General features: G+C 42.5%; 2 protein-coding genes across 2 annotated transcripts; one reads left to right on the top strand and one right to left on the bottom strand.

Annotated features, from left to right (window-relative positions):
* Nucleotides 1–4,777: 4,777 nt before the first annotated feature.
* On the top strand, nucleotides 4,778–5,785 carry LOC311115352 (melanocortin receptor 3-like; the record flags this gene model as incomplete). Its single annotated transcript, XM_084190540.1, has 1 exon — nucleotides 4,778–5,785. One exon carries the CDS (start codon nucleotides 4,778–4,780, stop codon nucleotides 5,783–5,785), a length of 1,008 nt encoding a protein of 335 aa, XP_084046666.1.
* Nucleotides 5,786–8,346: 2,561 nt separating this feature from the next.
* LOC311115351 (uncharacterized protein) lies at nucleotides 8,347–18,177 on the bottom strand. The gene is made up of 5 exons (XM_084190539.1): nucleotides 17,931–18,177; nucleotides 17,340–17,470; nucleotides 11,159–11,366; nucleotides 10,745–10,908; nucleotides 8,347–9,947 (listed from the first exon to the last, which is right to left on the bottom strand). Exons 1-5 carry the CDS (start codon nucleotides 17,965–17,967, stop codon nucleotides 9,894–9,896), a joined length of 594 nt encoding a protein of 197 aa, XP_084046665.1. The 5' UTR covers nucleotides 17,968–18,177; the 3' UTR covers nucleotides 8,347–9,893.
* Nucleotides 18,178–22,113: the final 3,936 nt, after the last annotated feature.

The following is a 22,113-nucleotide window of genomic DNA, read 5'->3' as shown; positions in this document are numbered from 1 at the left end:
GGAGGATCCCACAAGGGAAGGGGCCACACAGGTAAGCCATGTAAAACTTAATTTGAGGGTGTAGGGACTTGAACCAGTGACCTTGTTTGAAGTTAAAGGATAAGAGCAACACGCACCTGTGCCATAAAGGTCAGGACCTTTAAGCAGAATTCATATGTTTGGAAATAAATGGAGACCGACTACATGGAGACTACTATTGTAATAAGTAACACTTGATACATAGCCTAGTTGTTTTTCGTAGATAATTGAAAGATAGGCCTACTTCCTATTGCATTGGCTGGTTAAAGAGGTGACTTCAGTTCATTGGTGATTTCGTTAGTGGCACCCACCATTGCGTGCACAACAACGCAAAATATGAGAGGTACTTTTATTAGTCCATTGAAATGGAAATGTTTCTTCTGCTTTTTTTACCCAACCCCTCCGATACACACACACACAGGCCTACACCCTAGTGATGCCCGGTTTGACTCATAACCCGTAATCCTCGCGGTTATATCCGCACGGTGGGCGGGTTTAGGGTCATGCAACATTGTGTGGATGAAGGGCTGGTGGGTGGCGTGTAGGTTGAATAAAGATAAGACAATACCTTAAAATATCCATAAATGTATAATTCTTGTCCAATTTATATATTTAGGCTACATGAGGTTTTTATTTTAGGCTATCTGGCATTAGTGCGTAAGCCTAAACTTTAGGGCTTAACTGTAGGCGCGACAAATAGCCCACATGCCAATAGCCAAATGCGTTTGGGAACGGGCTGAAAAGGTGAACGTACATCGAGGCAAAAAGGACAATGTCGACGTTTAATTCAGTAAGAGTAAAGCTGCGAAATGGAGGGTTGAAAATAAATAGAAGGGAGAGCCAGAAAAGTAGTTTTTGGGAAAGGTAAAAGAGGATGATAGCATTTCCGGCTATGTTATGTGTGATGATTGTGAGGCACTATACAAATTCGACAGTCACAAGACCGGGACTTCAAATAGGCATGTCATGTCAAGGGAACTTAGAAGACTACTGTTCAGATGGGTTAAATGGAAACTGAAATCTGGACACTGACTGTAGGTCTATAACCTCTCACATAGCCTTAATATTAACTCCTGCAGAATTAAGCATTTCTTGCAGTAAAATGATATAGGCTACCAAATGTAGGCTACATTTTGACTTGGCAACAAGTGGAGAAATATGATTTATTTCTTTAAGCATCTTGAGAGAATTACTTACTGTCTGTAGAGGTGCTATCTTTATCAGCATCATAAAAGCTGATCGTTTTTCAAGCACATAAAATATGCATCCAAGCCTAACTGAAATCTTATCAGCAACATGTTGGGTCATTTTCACAGCTTTATATTTAATTACAACCGGGAAAACTGATGGCATTTGGACATTTTGCACAGAAAATCGTTCTTGTTTTTTGTTGTTGTTGTTAGGCCTTTTGCTTGTTCTCCCCGGTCCCTAAACGTTTGCTCCGCAAATAAAGCAGAGATGACAGAAAACTTGACCGATGTCAACTAGATTGACGCATTCATTCTATCGATTTATGACATTGTTCTGGGGAGCAAGGGTTTATTTCATCTTCTAGGGCAACTAGAAAATTACAAGCAGAAACATATCTAAATCAAGCAAAAACAATCTTGCACCCCCTGTCAAAAAAATCGTTCCGCCTTCTCTCACTGAAACCTACAGATCATTTTCTGATATTAGCGGGTTAGGGTCGGGTGCGGGCCTCAGATTTTCACTTTATCACATATTGTAGGGCAAGTGCAGATGGGTTATTAGCAATTGCGGGCGGGTGCAGATTAGTTATTAGCAATTGCGGACGGGGTGCAGGTGTACCACTACTACACACAAGGTTTGAGAGGCTGCAGCAGAGGTCTCCAAATGTGCCTAAATAGGACTAACCATACATTCTATATCTGCAGGGACAATGTGGAGTGAGGACATAGGCCTACATTAAACTACTAGCATTCACAGTCACATGTCAGAAATAGACATTCCTCCAATGTTTCTCAAACATCAAATTTGTAAGTTGTTTCAAACTTCAAATTTCGAAGTCTTGAAGTTTACATTTAGGCATTAACTCCGATTTTTTAAGGTTAGGGTTAAGTTCAGGCATTAACTCGAAATTCTTAAGGTTGGGCATTAACTCCTAATGGTTAAGGTACGGGTTAAGGTTAGGATAGTCTTAAAACAAAAATATCTTTCGGTTGCTGGATTCGATCTTGCAACCTTTGGAATCAGAGGTAGATGCTTACTGTTGCCCCTATTAGCCGGTTTCCATGTCATTTACCGACATCCTCACACATTATCCGGTTTCCATGTCATTTACCGACATCCTGACGTCGAATACTGACTTGTATCACGGGTGACCTGGCTTGTTTTAAAATACATTGGTGTTAAAAGCAGTATAACAACTTGGTAGCCGACTGTCTGGGTCGTCAATAGTTACCACAGCCATAAAGTCATAATTATTAAACCATGACTATTTCTAAAATGTATATTCTTAAAATCTGATTTTAAACCTAACACTAACCTTAACCACACTGCTAACCTTTTGCCTAACCCTAGCTAAAGTAAATGTTTAAGATAAGCCCATTTTTACTTTGTGGCTGTGGTAACTAGTGACAACCGACAGTCTGCTTTGGCACTGCTCAATATAAGATAATGGCAGGCTCGCTTCTCTCCCACGGGAATAGCTCCCTCTCTCTTTTACTGTCTAAAGCCATTCATAACTACACTGGCCTGGCAAGAAACGGTCTCTGCTGGCAGCAGTCTGATGGCCTCATAGAGGTCAGAGCCAACCCTCTATTGCTCTTGATCACAGGAATAAGTAGTGCTTTCCACTGTTTAACTATTCTCTGCGATGCAGAGGTGCCATCTAGTGTCAACATGTGTCATACATAAAAACAGGTTTGTGGTGGGTACACTCCCCTCCATATGTATTTGGACAGTGAAGCTAAATTGTTTTATTTGGCTCAATAATCCAGCATTTTGGATTTGAGATCAAATGTTTCATATGAGACTACAGTAGCCTACATAATGTCACCTTTTACTTAAAGCAGCAATCAGCAGTAGAAACAATAACAAAGTGCCCTCCCCAACCCTGGTTCGGTAAAAAGCTGAGGGATGGGGCTGGAGAAATGTAACTCTCAAATTCATAGACAGCACTATGATGCAAGGATTGAACAACCATGATATGAAAATTATAGTTTTAACCATGTTTTGTTAACATTTTCTTTGTTTAAAAACATTGGAGTAAAACAAGCTTATATTTTGGGTTCTGAAGGGGTATGACAGTTGAACTAAGCTCATGATGCATTTCTAAATTATATTCTTCAAGAATCAAGAATCGTGAATTTATAAGTCAAAAAATTGATGTAGTAACAGCTGATTGTACCTTTAAGGTTATTTTCATGCCTAATTTACCATTTATAAATGAAAGCACTTAATGTATTTAATCCCCCCATGTGAAGAAGTCATAAGTATTTTAAAAAATTCACTTATAGTGTATAAAAGTAGTAAAACGTGTAGTAGATGGTCCCATATTTCTTCCACACAATGACTACATCAATCTTGTGATCTCGAAAAACTAGTTGGATGCATTTGCAGTCTGTTTTGGGTTATGTTTGGCCCAATAGTAATAGCTATAGAACAGATTCTTCCAGCTATAGAGCATAATCAGAATGACAAGGTGCATGCAGGTTACTGTAAGTGAGGAGATGGCTAGAGACAGTCAGTTAGCCGTAGGCACTGGCAGTGGACTAACCATAACCTTGTCCCAAGGCTGATTGTGTCTGATGAACCAGATTAGACCATGACATAGTCATAGTGGTTTACCCTTAGCAGATAGTGCAACTAAGCAACTCTGCTAATTACATATTTTACTTTAGACTCACAGATCAATTTGTTCCATTCAGTTATTCCCAAAGGACAGGTCTCCCCTATGGTGCCCCCCCCCAGTTGTGTAATGCTATGTTGGATGAAATGCAAACAGACGGTTCCTGAGGCAAGAAAAGGTTAGACCCGTTGTTATGCCTATATGTTCTGACAAGTTTCATAGAGATTAAGGAAATACAGTAGGTCTCAGGTTCTATCTACTATTAGACCTAAATGCTAGAAATGTCTATAAACACCCTTTTTGCTTGTTGTGTGTGTGTGTGTGTGTGTGTGTGTGTGTGTGTGTGTGTGTGTGTGTGTGTGTGTGTGTGTGTGTGTGTGTGTGTGTGTGTGTGTGTGTGTGTGTGTGTGTGTGTGTGTGTGTGTGTGTAACCAAATCTCATTTGGCTTTAAATGATTTGGTGAAACAATGATTCTTCTCTATTTTGATTTTACATGCACCATCGGTTTTGTCAGTTGAATTTACTGTAAGTTTCTCAATTGCCTGGGTTATTTTTCCTTTCAAGAAGGCAGTCAAATAGAATGAATGTCATTGATTAAGTATTATCAGGTGAAGTGAAAGTTGTATAAGGTGAAATGTCAAACTACTGAATGTGTGTGTGTGTGTGTCTGTCTGTGTGTGCGCTTGAGTGAATGTATGTGTCTGTGTGCGCTTGAGTGAATGTATGTGTTCATTGAATTGGACCGGGGGGGCTGAAAGGGTTCTCAGGGCTCAGGAGAAACCAGACAACCACAGTTCTCTCTAGCTGTGATCTAAAAGGAGGAGCATCCAGCAGCAGGGCTCCAGAAGAGGCTCTTATGGGGCAGGTGGCTCGCTCATTACCTTGTATTCCTGCATCCCGGCATCCCGGCATCTCCCTCTGTGAACTGTTGTCTAAATTCCCACCAGATGAACAACACTTACAGACATATGCTGCCGCCGGACCTTTGGCTCAATGAGACTACTAGGGAGTCTCTGGCCGGGGAAGACCAGCAGGGGAACCGGACCGGCATCGGCACCAGCATCGAGCCTGGTCTGTGTGAGCCGGTCCACATCCAGGCTGAGGTATTCCTGACTCTGGGGATCGTCAGCCTTCTGGAGAACATCTTGGTGATATCGGCGGTGGTGAAGAACAAGAACCTCCACTCACCCATGTACGTCTTCCTGTGTAGTCTTGCTGCTGCTGACATGCTGGTGAGTGTCTCCAACTCACTAGAGACGGTGGTTATCGCTGCGCTGAACAGTCGGTTGATAGTGGCGGACGACCACTTTATTCAACTTATGGACAACTTCTTTGACTCCATGATCTGTATCTCCCTGGTGGCCTCCATCTGTAACCTTCTAGCTATCGCCATTGACCGTTACGTGACCATCGTCTATGCCCTGCGCTACCACAGCATCGTGACGATGCGACGGGCTCTCCTGGCCATCGGGGGGATCTGGCTGACATGTGTGGTCTGTGGGATAGTCTTCATCGTCTTCTCAGAGAGCAAGACGGTCATTGTGTGTCTGATCATCATGTTCTTCACCATGCTGGTGCTCATGGCCACTCTGTACATTCACATGTTCCTGCTGGCGAGGCTGCACATCAAGCGCATCGCTGCTCTTCCTGTGGAGGGCTTGGTGCCCCAGAGGACCTGCATGAAGGGAGCAGTCACCATCACCATTCTTCTGGGGGTGTTCGTCTGCTGCTGGGCACCTTTCTTCCTCCACCTCATCCTCCTCATCACCTGTCCCAAGAACCCGCTCTGTGTCTGCTACATGTCCCACTTCACTACCTACCTGGTGCTCATCATGTGTAACTCTGTCATAGACCCCGTCATCTATGCCTTCCGCAGCCTCGAGATGCGCAAAACCTTCAAGGAGATCCTGTGTTGTTTCAGTGCCACTTGCAGTATTTTCCACTGTAAATACTGAAGTGTTGTAGTTGTTGGTCATAAAAAAAAAGGCACAGAAAAGGCTTTGAACGTGGAAGTTTCATGTGCTGTGTATTTGGACATTGTTATATGGACACTGTGTATTTGGACATTGTTGTGACATGCAGATTTGGCTTATTGGCTTTGTTATTGGGCTGATGTTTTTACTTGTATATAGTGTTTGTGAAAATGTGAGAAGCAAACAGTACAAAGTGAAGGATTTAACTCCAGTGTGACTTATTTAGTTAAATATTGTAGTGACACTGTGTTCATAATTGCGGAAATTGACTCTGCCACACAATCGTTATTTTATGGCACAGTTGATGCTACGCTGGGCTACGGCCCAGAAGGTTGGGGGTTCGAATACCACTGCGGACAAGCTCATTCTCCCTGCCTGTTTTATTACTATATACATTTTCTCACTTTGACTGCAATTGAGACACATTAGAAAAACGTGAATTAGTGAATATAGATTAGAAAATATATATATTTTAAATTTAAACTATAGGGTGACTTAAATTATCTTTTGATAACTTCAACGGCTTGAGAGGCAGAGAGAAGTATAGTGAGAGGATTGGGGAGATAGCAGAGGCCTGTAAAGATGAAGACAACTAGCTACTCGGACGAGTACGATGTGTGGTGGGCTGTCTGGAAGCAGCGGCTGCCGGGGCATCACCCAAGTGGGTGCTACACATTGGTAGTGTAGAGGAGTTGCTAGTCAGCTACCTACGGATTCCATAAGGAGAGACTGAGGACGTCGGGGACAGCGAGGTGTGCTGATGGCTGCGGACCTGTCTCTGACTCTGATATGACCACCGACCTCCCTGGCTGTGACTTTGACCAGGATGCTCCCTCCTCTCTCAACTGCTCAGTCCCTTCAACCACCAAAATCGATTTGATTTTGTTCAATTTGTTGCATCTCATCTTATTAATTTAAATGTGTTTCTTGTATGTGTTACTGTAATTTAGCTTTTAGCTGCCATAATACACATGAAACGCAATGAAATAAACCTAGTTAAGCTGCAGCTGGCCCAGAAGAGAGTGGCACGTCTTGCTCTTCATTGTAATCAGAGGTCTAATATAAATACTATGCATGCCAGTCTCTCTTGGCTAAGAGTTGAGGAGAGACTGACTGCATCACTTCTTCTTTTTATAAGAAACATTAATGTGTTGAAAATTCCAAATTGTTTGCATAGTCAACTTACACACAGCACTGACACACACACTTACCCTACCAGACATGCCACGAGGGGACTTTTCACAGTCCCCAAATCCAGAACAAATTCAAGAAAACGTACAGTATTATAAAGAGCCATTATTGCATGGAACTCCCTTGCATCTCATATTGCTCAAATGAACAGCAAACCTGGTTTAAAAAAACAGATAAAGCAACACCTCACGGCACAATGCCTCTCCCCTATTTGACCTAGATAGTTTGTGTGTATGTATTGATATGTAGGCTACGTGTGCCATTTTCTTATTGATGTAGTTCTGTCCTTGAGCTGTTCTTGTCTATGAATGTTCTGTGTTATGTCATGTTTCATGTTTTGCGTGGACCCCAGGAAGAGTAGCTGCTGCTTTCGCAACAGCTAATGGGGATCCTAATAAAATACAAAATATGGTCCCCTGTCAGGCTGTATCAAACAGGAGTAATGAATCTGATTGCAAGTATTTAAGAAAAAAGGAACCATAAAAGCTCAACGTTAATGCATGGTACGATTTGCCACGTACGCATGAGTAGCACTATGAACCTGTATGAATGTCCACATGATAAACTACAGTACAACATTTCAAATATATATTTGTACAGTATTTTTATTTAAGAAAAACAACTTTTACATAACACCTTTTTATCTATGTGATATTATATCTAAGTTGTTGTGTTAAAGTTCTGGTTGTATTTTCAAAAATCACCAACAGGTGGAGTACTGTACTCATGTTTTCAAATTGTCTATTTCAATCGACCCTCAATGAGAAGGCACATCTCTGTAAATTTCAAATCAATGCGTACCTGATCCATAAAATATGTTCCTTTGTTCTGAAGCTACCAGCGTAATCTGCTGCAGTACATTGGTCAAGTCATTGGGGAGTCTGAGTTAGCCCCTCTATGATCAGTAGATTCTGTCAAGCCAATGCACCCAGCAGTACAACATCCAAACCAGCTGGATTTCCCCCACAGGGTAAGGCCAATACAGGCAATAAGGGTAGAATGATATAGCTCTTTCACTTTCTCTAGGTAGGAAAGCAAGAACAGGAACGGAAACAACATTGCATGGGCAGGAGGAAGATTATCCATGTTGAAACAAATAATAATTTTCAACTTGCTTACTTACTTGCTGTTTTAACAGACATGATTTACGTTTTTTAAAAAGGAAAACATATCACAGACAGACATAAACAACAGAGTCTGAGTCACCTTACATCGAACTGGTTTGTAGGCCTAGGTGTTTCTTGTGAGAAAGAAGAAAAAAATGACCCCTCCCCCCCCACACACACACACACACACACACTTCCTGGCAGAAGCCTAGATACGTAAATGTGAAAAACCACAGACAGTTGTTTGGAAAGGTTTTTTTTCTGTAACATACATAAGGCGCAATACAGTTGAATACAGAAAACAATAAACCTGAGCCTTATAACATTTGTATATTCTGGCCTACATAGTTAATAACAATACTATATCATACGCAGAGAAATCCCCAAAGCCTGACCCTAAGTCGTCATCACAGCACCCTGCTGTTTGAACAGTGTGAGTTTACTCGATAGGGCACGACCAGCAGGGGCTACCAGCAATCCTGGACATGATTCAGACCTCATCAGCATCAAACATTTCACAAAGTGAATCTTGGATATTCACCCATCAATGGATCTTCACCCATCAAATCCAGTATTGGCAGAATGAAATCAATACAGTAGTCTATGATAAGTAGGGTGAACAATCAGTATAGAATTGCATTTAGTGGATAACTGCTCAGTGTATCATTGCAAGATTTTAGCAACACAAAGCAGAACTTCTAATAAACTGTATATTTGAAGCAGATATTTACATCTTTCATTGCATTGTAAGGTTTTACTTTAAATGATTGTGTCTGTCACAAATTTGAAGTTTATCCAGGTGACCTACAAGTAACTGCCAAAATAAAGGAAACACGAACATAAAAGTGTCTTTATAGACGGGTTGGTTGTTTAGTAACAAAACTGATGCGTGCCAAACTATAGGGCAAAACAGACAGTGTTACTTAGATTTTTTTAAACATGTAAACTATATTTAGTCTCCAAGTGTTTATAAATAAATGTGCACAATGAGCACTTGTCTCTCAAATACATCGTTACGGTTGTTGGTTAGCTAGCTAGCAAATTTTAGCCATATTTCTTGTAATTGTTGCTAGCTATCTGACCATTCAGAATCATAACGCCACACTGACTGCCTCATTGATGTGCATGTATCATTCTCGTGACGTTGTCAGCCAACCCGTCTATAGGGCATTGGGCCACCACGAGCCAGAACAGCCTCAATGCGCCTTGGCATAGATTCTACAAGTGTCTGGAACTCTATTGGAGGGATGCAACACCATTCTTCCACGAGAAATCATTTGGTGTTTTGTTTATGGTGGTGGAAAACACTGTCTTAGGCACCACTCCAGAATCTCCCATATGTGTTCAATTGGGTTGAGATCTGGTGACTGAGACGCACACACACAGACACACAGACACACAGACACACAGACACACAGACACACAGACACACAGACACACACACACACACACACACACACACACACCCTTAAACCCCCTATACTCCTTTGAGACCCCTCTTTCAAAGTCTGAGATCTCTTCTTCTAGCCATGGTAACCAAAATAATGGGCAACTGGACATTTTTATACATGAACCTAAGGGTGATGAGATGTTATTTGCTTAATTAACTCAGGAACCACACTTGTGTGGAAGCACCTGCTTCCAATATACTTTGAATCCCTCATTTACTCTCAAGTGTTTCCTTTATTTTGGCATCTACCTGTAGCTAACTATCTAACAGATGTTTTCATACGCCTAACATGTTTTTGAAATCACTGCACTCAGAACTGTTGACCAAGACGCAACCATTTTCATTACCACTGCTGTTGTCTTCCCCTGCTATGTCTCCTCTTGATGTTTCGAACAACCTGATGAGAAAAATTAACATGAATATAATGTCAGCGTCTTTGAGGGGAAAACTATGCCCACCTATATTTTGCACATTTGGAGAAAAGAAGAGAGGATGCGGGGGCAACTGTTTATTGAGGGGTCTCGCTTTGAGAGGAAATGTCACCTCACAGAGTGAATCCTCAACCATCTATTAACTTTTACTGCAGTGGGCTAAATCAGAGTTACACAGATTGTTTCTTGGTAGTCTTAAACAAACCTACTTTGAAACAAAAGTATACACCTCACACACATGGTTATGGGCTTAAAAAAAGAAGACACCTGTATCATGTCAGATATAGAGTTGAAATGTATTACATTTTGAGTTTGCATCCCAATATTACAATTTATATACATCACAGAAGACTGAAATATAACAAAACTGTTTGATATAGAAATACCGGATTTTCTGAGTTTTTACAAAAAACAATGTTTATTAACTATGACATTATGAAAAATATTAATAAGATTCCACCCATGAGGCCCCTGGGTCATTTGACTGCAGGAAAGGGCTACGTCACCTCACCTAGAGTGTCAAAACCCCTGCAGTTATGGAGTTTGGATAGTCATCTGTCATGAAAACAACTCATATTATTTCAGTAAGAACCCTCCACACTCACTAGTTTGTGTCATTGTACCTATGGTAAATCTGAGGAGCTGAAATTTGAAAAAATCCAGTAATGTAGCCTAACAACTACATATTCTGCTACCATGACACCACGTAGGGCTAAAGGCTATATACAAAATATATATTTGGATGTAAAGAATATTGATTTACCTCAATGGAGGTGAGACACAGAGCGATTTTGACAAGGCCAAGAATCAAGAATCCACATGAAGTCCATATGACAGAGACCTCCACCACGTGCATGGTACACAGTGGGGTACTGTGAGTCACGTCCTGCCATGCTGTCACTGCCACTGTAGTCTGGATCACACAATCTGTGGATATATGATAAAAGTTCATGAGACCAGGAAAGTTACAGAATGCTCACTTTCATTAGTTATTCTCTGGGCCTGTACTGTACTATGAAACCTGTATTTTCGCCTGGCCCAGTGGCTTTTATGGTGATTAAAGCAATGTATCCAAACAATCAATAAATCCATCATCCCTCGTCATAACCTAGGTTATAGTACTATTAATTTCCATATCCAACTCTAAGTCAAACCAGTATAGTGAGTGATAGTTTACCTGTAGATACATTGAGGGTGACATTTGAGACTCTGTTGGTCTGTCCTATGTTGGCCCTGATGAGACACTGGTAGGTCCCTGCATCCTCAGGTCTGACTCTGGGAAGAATGAGACTGTCCATCGCTCCAAACCTGGCAGGTCGGGGAAATTCATATGACTGTGGCTTCTCATTGTCACTTCTTCTGATAATACCAGTCCGGTTGTTCAGCTAAACACAGAGAAAATAAGATTGTATTGACTTTATATTGATCTATTCTGTTATTTTATCAGAGGTATTTTACCAGAAGAAGTGATCCATATTAGATTTAATGTCTCACACAGGAGGGAGTTATTGAAGCCTTCTCTCAGTAGAAAAAAATGCTCTAATGTAATAATATTATAGAATATGTGTCATGAATCCCGCTTCCTGAGTCTGTTTCTGCCTGTGTTGCCTGTTTTCTGTTCTAAAGTCTGTTTCCTGAGGTTCCTGAACGCACCATGTCTGGTTGCCACGCGACGAAGCTAGGCGGGAGATCTCTCTATTACCCGCACCTGCATCTCATCAGCTATCTGCACACCTGGTCCTGATCATCACCTCTCCACTTCATGAGCTCTGACCTGACATCCATTCCCTGCCGGATCGTTAGCCATGAACAGTATGTTGTGTCAGCGTATCAGCCTCAAGTTTACTAGAGTTAGTTTTGTTGTTCTGTAATTTTTGCTTGCCGTGTACTCACCTCTGTTTACTCTGTCTACAGTCATTCTCCCGGAACATTCACCCCACCCCTGCCTGGTCGTCGGTGGCTTCTGTGACACCATTGGATCTGCCTATTCACTCCCACCAACTCACCTCCGCTACCCGCTCCGTCTCCTGGATTATTCTGTTTCCACATTTGAGTCAGTAAATAAATGCTCACCTTCGTTCTACTCAACTTGTCCTGGTCTGCTTCTGGGTTCTGCTTTAGAGAATCGTGACAGAACGATCCGGCCAAGAATGAACCCAGCGGACCTGGACTCTGTACGCCATTCCATTACCCATCAGGAGAAGATGTTGGGACAACACAGCACGGCGCTACAGGAGATAGCGTTTTCGGTTCGGAACTTTTCTGCTAGTCTGACGAGTATCCAGGCTCAGCTCAGTTTGCCGGCGGATCATCCACCACCTGCTTCACCCCTCTCACCTGCTTCTGGAGCTGTTTCCTTCTGTGAGCCCAAGGTTCCGACGCCAGATAAGTACGAAGGGGATTTGGGAAGATGCCGTTCATTTCTTATGCAGTGTGGATTAGTGTTGGCTGTGGAGAGTGGGTGGAATGAGGAGTCACTACAAGCGGCTTTTTATCAGGGGTTGTCGGAGCAACTCAAGCAACTGAGCTGATCTCCTATCCGGAGCCTAGTGACCTGGACAGTTTGGTAGCATTATCTATTCGGGTGGATAACAGAGTCCGAGAGAGAAGGAGGGAGAAGCAATGGGGCCCGTCCAATCAATCAGCTACTCGGTTACCATTCGGGTCAGGAAGTGGACCAGAACAAGTCGATCATTGTTCACCACACGGGATTAGTGGAGAGGTCCTGCCTCCAGATCCTGAAACCATGCAAGTGGGGCAGCACGGGTTAACCAAGGAGGAGCGCCAACGTAGACGTGAGACCAACAGCTGCCTCTACTGTGGTAGCTCGGGACATTACATCTCCGCTTGTCCCCAGCGCCCGTTAAACTGCCCAGCTCGCTAAATTTGGGAGGACTTTTAGCGAGCCAGTTTCAACCTCTCAATAGCCCTGTCAGACCCCGTTTTCCTGCTACCCTCATGAACAAGAATCAGAGTTTAGCGATTAACGCTTTCATCGATTCAGGTGCCGATGGCAGCTTTATTGATGCCGACTTGGTGGAACAGCTGGGGCTTACCAAGGAGCGATTACCGGAAGCCATTGAAGCTACCACTCTGAACGGCAGTAGTCTGGCACGTATCACTATGAGGACAGAACTGGATAAGATGCTGTTGTCAGGGAATCATTCAGAGGTTATCTCCTTCTTCATTCTGCCTTCTCCCCATGTTCCTCTGGTTCTTGGATACCCCTGGCTGAGAGAACACAATCCCACGTTTGATTGGGTGACTGGCAAGGTAACTAGTTGGAGCATTGAATGTCATGCTAACTGCCTTAAGACTGCCTGTTCCCATTCTGTTCCCAGTCAGGTCATTGAGTCTACCCCCCCAGATTTGTCCCTGGTTCCTGAAACATATCACGATTTGGGGGAAGTGTTCAGTAAGCAGAAGGCTCTGTCACTTCCTCTCCACCGACCATATGATTGTGCCATTAACCTGTTCCCTGGAGCTGCCTATCCCAAGGGACGGTTATACAGTATCTCTCGACCTGAACGTGAAGCTTTGGAGACCTACATAAAGGAGTCTCTAGCTGCTGGTCTCATTCGTCCCTCGTCATCACCCCTGGGGGCAGGATTCTTTTTTGTGAGTAAGAAGGATGGCTCTCTTCAACCTTGTATTGATTATCGGGGTTTGAATGATATTACAGTCAAGAACAAGTATCCCCTGCCCTTGATGAGCTCTGCTTTCGACTCCTTACAGGGTGCTACTCTGTTCACCAAGCTAGATCTACGCAATGCGTATCATCTGGTCCGGATCAGAGAGAGGGACGAGTGGTTGACTGGTTTCAATACACCGATGGGTCATTTCGAGTATCAGGTGATGCCGTTTGGACTGACCAATGCTCCAGCAGTGTTCCAGAGTATGGTGAATGACGTCCTGAGAGATATGATCGGTCTTTTTGTGTTCGTGTACCTGGATGACATTCTTATCTTCTCTAAGGAGCTTTCCAGCCACGTCCAGCATGTCAAGCAGGTTCTGCAGCGATTGTTGGAGAACCGCCTGTTTGTGAAGGCCGAGAAGTGTGAATTTCACGCCCACACTACATCCTTCCTCGGGTACATCATCTCCAGGGGAGAGATTAGGATGGATCAAGAGAAGGTTAGGGCGGTTCTGGATTGGGACCAGCCCGGTACGAGATTGCAGCTCCAGAGGTTTCTGGGGTTTGCGAATTTCTATCGTAGATTTATCCGTGATTACAGCCGTGTGGCCACTCCATTAACTGCCCTGACTTCTAGTACCCTGTCTGAACGCACCCTGTCTGGTTGCCAGGCGACGAAGCTAGGCGGGAGATCTCTCTATTACCCGCACCTGCATCTCATCAGCTATCTGCACACCTGGTCCTGATCATCACCTCTCCACTTCATGAGCTCTGACCTGACATCTATTCCCTGTCGGATCATTAGCCATGAACAGTATGTTGTGTCAGCGTATCAGCCTCAAGTTTACTAGAGTTAGTTTTGTTGTTCTGTAATTTTTGCTTGCCGTGTACTCACCTCTGTTTACTCTGTCTACAGTCATTCTCCCGGAACATTCACCCCACCCCTGCCTGGTCGTCGGTGGCTTCTGTGACACCATTGGATCTGCCTATTCACTCCCACCAACTCACCTCCGCTGCCCGCTCCGTCTCCTGGATTATTCTGTTTCCACATTTGAGTCAGTAAATAAATACTCACCTTCGTTCTACTTACCTTGTCCTGGTCTGCTTCTGGGTTCTGCTTTAGAGAATCGTGACAATATGTACACTGAACAAAAATATAAATGCAACATATAAAGTGTTGGTCCCATGTTTCATGAGCTGAAATAAAAGATCCCAGAAATGTTCCATACGCACAAAAAGCTTATTTCTCTTGAATTCTGTGCACAAAATTTGGCAGTACTTCCAACTAGCCTCACAACCGCAGACCACATGTATGGTGTCATGTTGGTGAGTGGTTTTCTAATGTCTAAGTTGGTGGCGGTGGGGTTATGGTATGGGCAGGCATAAGCTACGGACACCGAACACAATTGCATTTTATCGATGGCAATTTGAATGCACAAAAATACCGTGACAAGATCCTGAGGCCCATTGTGAGGCCCATTTTTTTTAAAGGTATCTGTGACCAACAGATATAGTGCCTTGCAAAAGTGTTCATCCCCCTTGGCATTTTTTCTATTTTGTTGCATTACAACCTGTAATTTAAATTTATTTTTATTTGGATTTCATTTAATGGACATACACAAAATAGTCCAAATTGGTGAAGTGAAATGAAAAAAATAACTTGTTTGAAAAAATTCAAAAGAATTAATAACGGAAAAGTGGTGCGTGCATATGCATTCACCCCCTTTGCCATGAAGCCCCTAAATAAGATCTGGTGCAACCAATTACCTTCAGAAGTCACATAATTAGTTAAATAAAGTCCACCTGTGTGCAATCTAAGTGTCACATGATCTGTCACATGATCTCAGTATATATACACCTGTTCTGAAAGGCCCAGGGTCTGCAACACCACTAAGCAAGGGGCACCACCAAGCAAGCGGCACAATGAAGACCAAGGAGCTCTCCAAACAGGTCAGCGACAAAGTTGTGGAGAAGTACAGATCAGGGTTGGGTTATAAAAAAATATCAGAAACTTTGAACATCCCACAGAGCACCATTAAATCCATTATAAAAAAATTGAAATAATATGGCCCCACAACAAACCTGCCAAGAGACGGCCGCCCACCAAAACTCACGGACCAGGCAAGGAGGGCATTAATCAGAGAGGCAACAAAGAGACCAAAGATAACCCTGATGGAGCTGCGAAGCTCCACAGCGGAGATTGGAGTATCTGTCCATAGGACCACTTTAAGCTGTACACTCCACAGAGCTGGGCTTTATGGAAGAGTGGCCAGAAAAAAGCCATTGCTTAAAGAAAACAATAAGCAAACACGTTTGGTGTTCGCTAAAGGGCATGTGGAAGACTCCCCACACATATGGAAGAAGGTACTCTGGTCAGATGAGACAAAAATTTTGCTTTTTGGCCATCAAGGAAAACGCTATGTCTGGCGCAAACCCAACACCTCTCATCACCCCGAGAACACCATCCCCACAGTGAAGCATGGTGGTGGCAGCATCATGCTGTGGGGATGTTTTTAATCGGCAGGGACTGGGAAACTGGTCAGAATTGAAGGAATGATGGATGGCGCCAATTACAGGGAAATTGTTGAGGGAAACCTCTTTCAGTCTTCCAGAGATTTGAGACTGGGACGGAGGTTCACCTTCCAGCAGGACAATGACCCTAAGCATACTGCTAAAGCAACACTCGAGTGGTTTAAGGGGAAACATTTAAATGTCTTGGAATGGCCTAGTCAAAGCCCAGACCTCATTCCAATTGAGAATCTGTGGGATGACTTAAAGATTGCTGTACACCAGCGGAACCCATCCAACTTGAAGGAGCTGGAGCAGTTTTGCCTTGAAGAATGGGCAAAAATCCCAGTGGCTAGATGTGCCAAGCTTATAGAGACATACCCCAAGAGACTTGCAGCTGTAATTGCTGCAAACGGTGGCTCTACAAAGTATTGACTTTTTTTGGGGGGGGGGGGGGGGGTGAATAGTTATGCACGCTAAAGTTTTCAGTTTTTTTGTCTTATTTCTTGTTTGTTTCACAATAAAAAATATTTTGCATCTTCAAAGTGGTAGGCATGTTGTGTAAATCAAATGATACAAACCCCCAAAAAATCAATTTTAATTCCAGGTTGTAAGGCAACAAAACAGGAAAATGCCAAGGGGGTGAATACTTTCGCAAGCCACTGTATATATCTGTATTCCCAGTCATGTGAAATCCATGGATTAAGGCCTAATTATTATTATTTTTAATTTTAATTTATCCTTTATTTAACTAGGCAAGTCAGTTAAGAACGAATTCTTATTTACAATGATGGCCTACCCCGGCCAACTGACTGATTGACTGATTTCCTCATATGAACTGTAACTCAGTAAAATCTTTGAAATTGTTGCAAATTGCGTTTATCTTTTTGTTTAGCATAATATGTGACACTAGTTGCAAACAGAGCAGAATACACAAATAATATTTGCCTTTACAATACAAAATTATATAGTTTGATTTTAAAGATTTACTTCTCATAGCACTCACGTCATCAACGAATACCCAAATGTATTTGAAATAGAGACGTTCCCCTGTAGCTCAGTTGGTAGAGCATGGTGCTTGCAACGCCAGGGTTGTGGGATTGTTTCCCACGGGGGGCCAGTATGAAAATGTATGCACTCTCTAACTGTAAGTCTCTCTGGATAAGAGTGTCTGCTAAATGACTAAAATGTAAATGCAGTACCAATTATGGCCTACCTTATACCATGTAATGGATCGATAGCTCTTATCCTGGATAGCTTCACACTTCATATAAATATCTTCATTGCAGTCTGCTTGGATTATTAGTAGACTCTCGGAAAGGACTAAACTGGTCATCATATACACTGCTGTAACAAACAAATACAAAATAATAATAAATAATAATAATAATATGCCATTTAGCAGACGCTTTTATCCAAAGCGACTTACAGTCATGCGTGCATACATTTTTTTTGTGTATGGGTGGTCCCGGGGATCGAACCCACTACCTTGGCGTTACAAGCGCCGTGCTCTACCAGCTGAGCTACAAAAATAAATAAACACATTGAAGACAACTTTTAAATTCTAGTGTGTGGCTGATGAAGAAAGACTATTTGGTTCAAAGTGTAACATTTTTATTTCACAATTATGTCCCGATTTTGAGAATTCTATTTAATAGGTACATTCTGACACAATTAGCATTCTAACCTTCTAGGCCTGGATTTAATGAGGGCGTTGTGAAAACCATCTATATGATAATAATGTTACAAATATATTAATTTAATAATAACTTAATATTCATAATGTATTATACAAATTCACACTTACCCCAACCCAAATCAACATAGGGGCATCTCTTACACATCTTCTCCAGCAGTAATGACTAGAAGACCTGCTCTACAGTAGCAGTTAACCACACGGTTATAAACAGGATGTTTTAAAAGAGGTAGGCTAGGGCTAGGTAATAGCGTATTTTCAGTTTTTATTTCCAAAGAAGAGTTGTTTAAATCGAAAGAAATACTTCCTCCACTCAAAAATGAGATGGATGCATGCACGCACACACACTCACACACACACACACACACACACACACACACACACACACACACACACATCCGCCTCTTCCTATACACAGATTACGTACTGCTGCTACGGGGCCCACAACCAAAAATAGGTTGCAAGGGTTTTAGAAACCCTTGCAACATTTTCTTTAACACTGAAAAACAAAATCCACTGCCAAGAGGGGACGTTTTTCCCACACACACACAAAAAGAGGACAGAGGTAAAAGTGACTATATCATGCCATCATGTGGCAGTTATGTGTAAATTATTAAATGCTGTTTGAGTGCCTGTGATTCAACACTATTTACAATACTTCAAAATACAGACTATGGCTTTATAATTGGCTTTGATATACCAGCAAGAAAGCAAGCTAAGCAAGCCAACTCCCTCCACTCTGGAGTCATCATGATACAGAGCAGTCAATAGGTTCACTTCAAGCACATACATTAAGAGGCTGTCTCATCCTGTTGTTTTCATCCTCCCCATTGTCTCTCCTGAACCATATTATTTGTATGTGTCGCTCTTTTTGACAAAAGAGGTAGTCAGATATGAGCTATTATTAGGAGACTGACTTTATGGAAAAGGGAAGAGTGATGTCTTTGGATTCCTACCATCTGGATTAAACAGAGGCGTAGCAAGCTGCTGCTGAGGACCAAATAAGATCAATGGAAATTTGGCCGCTTCTTATTAAAAGATTATCATTGCAGCTATAAGTGTTTACACATTAGCAAGAGGTGGTGATCTTGGAGATGATGATAGGTTTATTAGATTTTTTTGCCTGCATGATTCCTTGAACCTTAGTAATTGAAGTAATCTCAGAACCCAGTCCCAAATCTCATGTGTGCTGGACATTTATGTTAAGTATGTCACGAGAGACTAAGATTGAACGAATGTAAAGGCCATAAAATTGTGTTCAAATTGCTTTCGTATTGTTCTACAATTAACATAGAAAACGTACTGCAATAAAGTGGAATGGAATTATTTTGGTACTGAGGCTTGCAACACTTTGTCAAAATAATATTTTCCTCGTTAGACCATGTGAACGTCCAGGTGTTCCAATGTTAGGGTCAGTAAAACACATCTTATTCAAGTGCTGTGGAATGTGCTGCAACTGATACAACATGTCACGGTGTGCAAAACAGAGGACCAAAACTGTACAGATATCAACATAAGTTGCATCCGCATATAGTCTAAAAACAGTCACTGCAACATTTCCCAAAGGAGTAAATGTGTCTGTGTTTTTTGGGGGTGGAGAGTTTTAGCTTGATTCTCCATATTCTGTACTTTACTACGTCACACTACAGTAAATCCCTGAGGTTGTTAGCATGCCCAGCTGCAAGTGTAGGGCTCCATGTTTCTGTCAACGAGGTTGTTCATTGCACACTCTCTGGCCCCTGATTAGGGATATCCTCTGAGTTTTTGCTCTTGTGCGAAATGTAATAACCCAATGGTTTCTCTCTAGGTCTCCAGCAGGCCTAGCGCTGGGAGAATTTCCCATGTGACACACACACACACCCCATCTTGATCTCACAAGACATGTAGACATTGTCTGACACACACTTCTTGCAGCTCATCCCCCCCAAAAATCTTAATTTTCACATTAGAAGATACAAATTGCTTTATGAAATACTCCAGCCATGTTACTTGTGTTGCAGAAAGTATGCCATCATCATCTTGGTCTAAGCCAAGTTCTAGTTCCAACTCACCCACGCATCCTTTTGCTGACATGGACAAGAAACAGTCCCTATCATAATAGTTAATAGATTGATTACGATTAAATTGCCTCATCTTTGGAACAGGATAGCGTGAGCACACACAGGCCTGTCTCACATTGTTCGATTGTTTTTACAAGGAAGCATTTTCTTGGAGTGGCTGTTGCCGACTTCTCACCTCTGCCTCTGTACATGGACATGGATACTGAGGGTGGGTCACAGCAACCTGTGCCAGAGTAAAGCAATAGTAGGATAGCCTGCATTGTTCCGCAATTCCTTCTCTGGGAATTCCTCTGCTTCCCGACTGACCATCCCCTCCAAACACACACACACACAAACACACACACTTTCAATCCCCTGCCAAACTCAGCAGCACATAAAACAATGGTTCCTGTGTACATGTGCTCATGGGAGGGTACTGCTACAGTCATAACCTATTCAGGTGCACAACCTCATCTGCTTGGTCAGACTTCCTCCTCCTCCTGCTTCTTCTCTGGAGAAGTTGGTCATAAAATATCAGAAGTGGAGAGGTATATCCAAGCCTCTGAACGGAGAGCCACAACGTGTGTCTGACACCAATTAATATCTCTGACATCTCCCCTGTCAATGGGTGTTTGAAATGTGATATATATTATAATATATAATATTTCACGCTGCGGGCCTGCCTGGAGAGTATGTTATTAAAATATTACCCCTGCGCACCATTTTCCAGCTACAACTCTTTAGCGAGGCCCTCTGGGCTACAAACGTCTGGAAGTAAGCATACTGTACGGTAGGAATAGAGACAGTGCTCCCTTATGGTGTTGACAAAAAGCACTTCTTTCCCTTTTCTAGATATAAACTGTTTGAGTTTTTCTTGTAGGGGAGAGTGGGGGAAGGAGATATTAGAGTGGTCCATGATATATTAAATCAATCAATCAATCAATCAATCAATCAAATGTATTTAATAAAGCCCATTTTACATTAGCAGTTGTCACAAAGTGTTTATACAGAAACCCAGCCTAAAACCCCAAAGAGAAAGCAATGCAGATGTAGAAGCACGGTGGCTATGAAAAATTCCCTAGAGGGCAGGAACCTAGGAAGAAACCTAGAGAGGAACCAGGCTCCGAGGGGTGGCCCATTTTCTTCTGGCTGTGCCAGGTGGAGATTATAAGAGTACATGGCCATTAAAGCCAGCTCGTTCTTCAAGATGTTCAAATGTTCATAGATGATCAGCAGGGTCAAATAATAATAATCACAGTGGTTATAGAGGATGCAACAGGTCAGCACCTCAGGAGTAAATGTCAGTTGGCTTTTCATAGCCGAGCAATCAGAGATCGAGACAGCAGGTCCGGTATAGAGAGAAGGAGCGAGCGAGAGAGAGAGAGAGACGGTCGAAACAGCAGGTCCGGGACAAGGTAGCAGTTCCGGTGAACAGGTCTGGATCAGCAGTATGACAAGGTGGACTGGGGACAGGGACAGCCAGGAGTGGTCATGGTCCTAGGGCTCAGGTCCTCCAGGAGGGGAGACAGAGAGAGAGAGAGAGCGAGAGAGCAAGAGAGAGAGAGAGTGAGAGAGCGAGAGAGAGAGTGAGAGAGAGAGAGAGAGAGAGAGAGAGAGAGAGAGAGAGAGAGAGAGAGAGAGAGAGAGAGAGAGAGAGAGAGAGAGAGAGAGAGAGAGAGCGAGAGAGAGAGAGAGAGAGAGAGAGAGAGAGAGAGAGAGAGAGAGAGAGAGAGAGAGAGAGAGAGAGAGAGAGAGAGAGAGAGAGAGAGAGAGAGAGATTATATTCTATTTAGATCTGTCCTGTAGTCCTAGTTCACATTAAATGCTGAGCAACCAAAAACTCTGTTCTAGAGTAGGCTATTAGGTGAAAGCTCTCCTTTCTTGAGGCCCATGAGGTGTCCCACTGGTTGAATCAACGTTGTTTCCACGTCATTTCAACAACAAAAATAAAATGTAATAACATTGAATCAACGTGGAAAACCATGACAGAGAAGCAAACAGTTGAACCCATGCTCCAACTATGAGAAAGCTGGATCTGGTTTGACTTATTATGTCCAACAGTTTGCCCTGCATCTGAGTTGACATTAACTCCAACCCAAATAAACTGCAAAATAATCACTCTACAGTTAGGGTCACTGAAAAATTTTTTTGCTCAAATGAAGAGAAATAAGTCAAAAAGTGGCTCAGTATGATTTTCTTTTTTTTATGCTGTTTCTTCTTCCCTCCTCATTCACCACCGACAATAGAACACATAC

This window comes from Coregonus lavaretus (genome assembly GCF_964263955.1).
Source record: "Coregonus lavaretus genome assembly, contig: HAP1_SCAFFOLD_3590, whole genome shotgun sequence".
Classification (NCBI taxonomy): Eukaryota; Metazoa; Chordata; class Actinopteri; order Salmoniformes; family Salmonidae; genus Coregonus; species Coregonus lavaretus.
This window is presented reverse-complemented; position numbering and strand designations above follow the sequence as displayed.

Bases quoted from the DNA above. Each gene is read 5' to 3' on its own strand.
- LOC311115351 (XM_084190539.1), bottom strand. From the start codon at position 17,967: ATGTGTAAGAGATGCCCCTATGTTGATTTGGGTTGGG. The intron at 11,367-17,339 runs GTAGGCCATAAT...CTCTGTGTTTAG, and splicing joins GATCCATTACATGGTATAAG to CTGAACAACCGGACTGGTAT. The intron at 9,948-10,744 runs GTAAATCAATAT...TTTTCTCATCAG, and splicing joins TGTGTCTCACCTCCATTGAG to GTTGTTCGAAACATCAAGAG.